Source organism: Ursus americanus, chromosome 26 (genome assembly GCF_024610735.1).
Source record: "Ursus americanus isolate L20-20 chromosome 26, mUrsAme1.1.p, whole genome shotgun sequence".
Taxonomy (NCBI): Eukaryota; Metazoa; Chordata; class Mammalia; order Carnivora; family Ursidae; genus Ursus; species Ursus americanus.
Window position 1 is genome coordinate 40,967,049 of NC_142152.1, and position 6,127 is coordinate 40,973,175.

Below are 6,127 nucleotides of genomic sequence, written 5' to 3' on the forward strand. Positions count from 1 at the left end.
TCAACCAGGTCGAGGGAATAGGAGCTGTGTCCCGAGGGGGGAGACGCAGGGTGACAGCAGTGATGTCCCCAACCCTGCAAGGGCCACCTGGCCCAAAGGGAGACTGGGAACAGAGAGCCAGGTTTCATCTCCACCCAAAGCCAACCCTCCCAGCCAGGCAGCTCTGGGCCCTCAGCGCTGGGGGGCCTCCGGCCTGGGGTGTGGTGGGGGGAGTGGCCACTGAGAGTCCTCCCAGCTCTGAGGCTCTCCGTCCACTGTATGGATTGACAGAGGCTGGCCGGAAGCCCTGGGAGCGGAGCAACTCGGTGGAGAAACCTGTGTCCTCGTTACTGTCCAGGTGAGCTGCCCTGGGAAGGCGGAGCTGCGAGTCCGGTGGTGCCAAGGCGGGCGACGGGGCGATTCACATGTCTGTTTCATTCCGTGCCCTAGAACCCCGTCTGTGGCCAAGAGCCCCGAAGCTAAGAGCCCCCTTCAGGCGCAGCCTCACTCTAGGTACCGAACAACCCCGTCTCGGGGGCCTCCTCTGTCCCCTGCCCGTAACTAACACTCCTAAACCCGCCCCGTGCCCTGTCACCTAACAATTTGCTCTGGGAAAGGGTGGCCTGTCCCCCCAGCCCTGGGGAAGGCAGGGCTGGAGGGATGTCAGGGGCTGTGCAGACCTGCTCCTGGCTGTCCCCTCACAGAGGGAGAGACCCGGGTCTGGGGAGGGCAGTGAAGTAAGGCTGTCGTCGAACCCCGGCTCCAGGCTCGCTGTGACCTCGGGCAAGCCGGGTGGCCTCTCCCGGCCTCCACTTCTCCCCCGCCCCGTAAAGAGGTCTGTTAATCCCTGCGTCGCGTGACAGCTGTGTGGTGGGCAGCAGCTGGACACAGGAAGTGCTCACTAGCCACGGCCGCATCCTGCCGCTCAGCTGATCCCGGGACTGGCCTCCCGTCCCTCCCTCCTCTGCCCCTGGCACACAGAGCCATCTTCCCCCAGAGAAACCATGTTTCCCTGGCCGTATTTCCCAAACCAAAAGCTGGCGTGAGAGCAGGATGGCATATTCAAAACTGAGCGGTCCCCCAAAGTGAGAGGCAAACAGCCGCACAGTCACCGTAGGCCGGGTGTGGCCTGGAGTTGCCGGTCTCTGGAACCTGTAGTGGGAAAGGCCTCCACTGCCCACACAGACCGAGGGGAGCCGCTCTTCCCGCGGACCAGGCGGCTTTGGAGCCTGGTTTTGCCGAGCGGAGCAGAGCGGGGCTCGCAGAGAGAGCTGGGCCCGGCTCTGGCAGGAGTGCGGGTGGCAGATGCCGGGTGTCAGGAATGAGGTCTCGGTGGTCAGCCAGGTTCGGAGCTGGGCCCTGCACGTCCCTGCCAGCAAGGAGCCTGTTTTCAGTGGGAAAGCCCATGCACGAGGCAGCCGTGTGTTCTGAGAGGTGCCGTGTGGAAGACAGGGTCGCGTGGCAGGCCACGCTGGGGAGGGGCGTTAGCGCGTGGGCTGGGGCAGGCGTCTCAGAGGTGGCATTTGAGCTGACCTGGAGGAGGAGCCTGCCCTTGCAAAGAGCGTGGGGACAGCCTTCCACGCTGGAGGAGGTGGTAAGTGCCGAGGCCCTGTGACCAGCCTGGCAAGTTCATAGGACAGAAAGCTGGCCCGCGTGGCTAGCAGGTGGCGAAGGTGGGGAGGGCCGAGGGAGGTAAGCTTAGAGGCGTCAGAAGGGGTCACGTGGCCGGAAGACTAGGTTTCATTCTGTGTGCAGGACCCCAGTCCTCGAGCTTGAAGCACAGGGCGCCGTGCTGAGCCAGCACTTTCCCTCTGGCCATGAAGGGGCAGGGGGACCAGACTGGGGCAGGAGCCAAAGGAGGGGCCCCGGGAGGAGGGAGGAGGCCGGGCCGCCGGGGCTGCACGCGCAGCTTGCCCAGCACTTCCTGCAGGTGGAGCGCGGATGGGCTGCCAGCTGTCCTCACCCGGGCCAGGACACTGTCAGGGGCCGTTCCCCCTCGGGTTGGGGCTCTCCACCTCTGAGACCAGTCTGTTCTCTAGTTTCACAGAAGGCTCCAAAGGGGGCGTGTGGCGACAGTCTGTCTCGGGGTGCCCGTGGGGGGGGACTGTCAAGTGTGCACGTGGGAGAACTGAGGCCCCGAGAGGTGAAGCAGTTGGCCCGGGTGGCCTGGAAAATTGCTGCTGGAACAGACACGGACCCCCAGGCCCGCCGTGCGGAGCCAGGGTCTCCGGCTGCTCCTCTTTCCCCGTCGGGATGCACAGTTACTCAGACTCCTTCTGAACCATGCTTAGCTCTTCCTTGAGTTCAGCCAGGAGCCGGGGCGTAGAACGTTCTTCTGTGCTTTTTTTTTTTTTTTTTTTAAATAAGATTTTATTATTTATGAGAGAGAGCACAACTGGGAGGAGAGGGAGAAGCAGACCCCTCGCTGAGCAGGGAGCCCGACGTGGGGCTTGATCCCAGGATCCTGAGATCATGACCTGAGCCAAAGGCAGACACTTCAGCGACTGGGCCACCCAGGCGCCCCTGCTTTTTTTTGTAATCCAGGCTTGGGCGCTGGACCACTAAACTTGATTTACTCAGGGGTGTGTTTTGTCAGCTTTGTTAAGACATAAGTGACATCTGACATTGAGCTGAAGGCGCACAGCATGGCGATCCGCGTGCGTGCAGAGAAGTGCTCCCGCGGCCAGGTTGGCTGACACGGCCACCGCCTCAGTTTCCAGATCCACTGGCTTAGCTGCTCGCACGTGTACGACGCCATGTGCTTAACTGCAGTCGGCTCCCCGCACAGGCGACCCCAGAACTCCCTGTCTCCACCTGCGCCCGCCGGGCCGCCAGCAAGCTCCTGTGTTTCCGGGCATTTGGCTCCTTTAGATTCCACATGTCAGTGAGGCCGCACCAGGCTTGTCTTTCTCTGCTGATTTCTCTCCGCGTCGCCCCTCGGGTCACCCCTCTTGTCACACACAGCAGGTCTCCTTTGTTCTGGCCGGGTGGCGGTGTACACGGCACACCTTCATCCACCCGTTCGTCAGCAGACACAGGGTTGTTTCCACGTCGAGGCTATTGTCCGTCATGCTGCCGTGACCGGGGGCGCCCTGTCTTCAGGACAGCGGTCTCCTCTCCTCTCCATCAGACACACACCCAGAAGTAGCTCTGGTCCGGCTTGTCGAGCGCCCTCCCCGCTGCCGTCCGCAGCGGCCGGGCCTGCTCTCGCCCTAGAGAGGGGCCCCCGCAGCCATGCTGGCCCTGCCGTGTCGCGTGGGCATCGCCGTCCGTCACCCACCCACACCATTTCCCCGGCCCCGCAGGCTCCGACTGGGAGAGAAGCGGGATCCAGACAGTGGAACCTTCCGCACCGCTGCCCTGTTGTTAAGAGGCTGAGTGGTCAGAGGAGCGTTTTGTCAGGATTTTCCAGGGACAGTTCCGGTACGAGAGACATTGAATAGCAAACTGGCAGCCTTAGTTCAGCAGCTTTTCAAAGAAGTACAATCCATGTGACCGAGACCTTTGCCTCAAAGGAGCAGAACCACTTCCAAGGACGTTTCCTGAAAAGTTACACATTAGGACCAGTTTCCAGCACCAGGGACTCTGGTTTGTGTCGGAAGTGGATGCCTTTAGGATGAGTGCGGACTGTGTGGTTTTGTGATTTTGCACTGTGCTTCATGCCATCGTCACTAGCTGTCCCCAAGCCTCAGTCTAGCCAGGAACACACACCCCTCACAGAGGAGTAGCCGGGGGTCCTTTCCGGAGGGCATGTGACCTGCACGGCCGCATCTGTGTACGAGCTCTCAGATCAGAAAACAGCCCCGTCGTCGTAGCCCCGAGTTGGCAAGTATGGTCACAGGATCCAGGAGTCCCTCTTGAGGTGGAGACAGGCCATTAGAACCCTTTCGGAGTAGCTCGAGAGAGGCCAGAGGTAAAGCAGAAAACATTAGAAAGACGAGGGGAAGAGGGCCGTGCTTGGCCCGCGGTCCTCCGCCCTGCGCTTGGAGGCTTGGCACAGCCAGCCTGCCTTCTCACGCTCTGTCCCCACGTGGGGGGCGCCCGCCCGGCCCTGCTGCCCCCCTCACCGCACCCTGCCATCCTCTCCAGGATGAAGCCGGTGGGGAGCGTGAATGACGTGGCCCTGGATGCCTTAGATTTGGATCGGATGAAACAGGTGAGTGTGACCTTCCCTGCGAGGCCCCGACGGAGCCAGAGGCTGTGGGTGGCCAGAAGGCTGTCAGGGAGCCAGCAGTGGGGGGAGGGGTTGCCCACACTCCGCACCGGGCCCCCAGCCCCGTCATTAGCAGGAGAGCGTCCGTCCGCCCTTCTGGACACTGCAGCTTGCTCTGACCCTGGTTTCTGCAGCAGGACTGGGGGGCGGGGTGTCCTGTCTCCCGTCCACTCTGACCTTGCCCTGTGGGGACACACAGACCCTGGCAAAGCCAGCTTCCCCGACTCTGCTTCCTGTCCCTTCACTCTGAGTTCGGCTCCCAACAGGAGATCCTCGAGGAGGTGGTCCGAGAGCTTCACAAAGTGAAGGGGGAGATCATCGACGGTGAGTGCAGGGCCTGCCCTGGGGCGCCACTGAGGGTCCCGGGGGGAGCGGCAGGCGGCCTGTCGCCCCAGGGCTGCAAGGCAGCAGATCTGTAGTGGCCCAGCTAGGAGACCGTCGCCCGAGGTTCCATGCTGTCCCGTTCCCTCCTGACAACCACGTCACCCCCATTCTCTGGTCGGGCAGACTGAGGCTGTTAAGGGACTTGCCTTACGCGCCTCCCTGGCCGGGTGGCAGCTCGGTCTGCACTCACCAGCTTCCGCCCCGGGATGAGCGTGGGGATGTGTGCAAGGGGAGAGAACTCCGAGAGTGCATTCCAGAGCAAGGCAGTTGAAGCCACCTGAACAGTCTGTCCCTTGCCGGTCTCAGTATCCGTGCGTGCGGACTGCCTTGCTTGACTCTGCCGCCTTTGATCCCCGGGTTTGGGTTATGAGGGCAGCTGCTGCCTTTCGGGGGGGGGTGTCACGGGGACCACGAAGCCACAGAACTACCTGTGGTCTGACGCAGTTCCCAGCTTGCTTGGCGCTGGGCTTGGGGAGCAGGCATGGGTCTCCCGCTCCAAGAGCCTCTGGCTGCAGAGGTCAGGGCCCTGTCACAGTGATCACATCCGTCCTTCCGGTTCCTGCCAGAGCCTTTGATACAACGGGCTCAGGTCTGGGGCCAGAGGAAAAGGAGAGGTTTAGGCACAGCTGGCTCAGGCCGGAACCCAGCAGTGAGGTGCAGCCCGGTCCCACCCCGCCTCCCTCCCCCACCGGACCAGAGGCTGGGCCTGGCCCCCACAGCAGCAGCGGGGACCTGGGCAAGAGAGGGCTCTGAGAACTAAAACGGGTGGGCGCTGATGCCAGGGGGATGGAGAGAGGGGAGGCCAGGTGGGAGTCCGCGTGCGGGGCCGCCAGACCTGGACCCTGTGCCCAGAGCCTTGACCAGCCACGCCCTGTCCTTGCCCCAGCAGAGCGAGCTCAGTTCTTGTTTGTCCAGTCCCCCCACGGGCCTGGGCTGGGCAGATAAGGAGTTAATGAATGAAGAGCAAGGCCAAGCTGGAGCCAGAGAGGAGACACAGGCCATCTATTAACTCTGCTTTATGGCTGGGGGGCCCCACCTGGGAGGGGCCGGCCAGCTGGCCCCAGGGCCAGAGCTGGTGTGCAGCCAGAAGCAGGCTGCATAGCCCGCCTGTCTACAGAGGGAACAGGCAGGGATGGAGGCCGGGGGAGGAGGTGGGAAACACGTCCCAGGCCTCGCTCTCCGGGCTGGGCAGGCGCAGCCGCGAGTGGAAGTGGCCTCGTGGGCGGGGCTCCGCCTGTGGCCGACAGGCCCGAGGGAACGCACAGGCCATGTGGGGGCTCCGAGAAGCATCCCCGTCATACTGGATGAGTGCCCAGCACTCTACTCTTTCGGTTCCAGGCCGAGTGGGGTCTGTCCAGCGAAAGGCCCCAGTCTGGGGGAGAACCTGGAGGGGCGGGGACAGCAGGACACTGGGGAGAAGAGCAAGAGGAACCCCTGCTCAAGGCCAGGCCCTACGGGCTGCCGCTGCCAGACGCGGGGCTCCGGGTCCCCCAAGCAGCACCGGGTGCCCAGCTCTGAGGCGGGAGGCAGGTCGAGCGCCACCCCCTCAAA

General features: G+C 63.2%; 1 protein-coding gene across 2 annotated transcripts in view; it reads left to right on the plus strand.

Moving 5' to 3' along the window:
• The window catches only part of EVL (Enah/Vasp-like), a 143,517-nt gene that overhangs the window by 136,636 nt on the left and 754 nt on the right, over window positions 1–6,127 (plus strand). For both annotated transcript variants that reach the window (XM_045775439.2, XM_045775438.2), the window contains exons 10-13: window positions 271–337; window positions 430–492; window positions 4,069–4,135; window positions 4,459–4,516. In XM_045775439.2, the coding sequence (XP_045631395.1) occupies window positions 271–337; window positions 430–492; window positions 4,069–4,135; window positions 4,459–4,516 (255 nt within the window). The remainder of the gene's footprint in view (window positions 1–270; window positions 338–429; window positions 493–4,068; window positions 4,136–4,458; window positions 4,517–6,127) is intronic.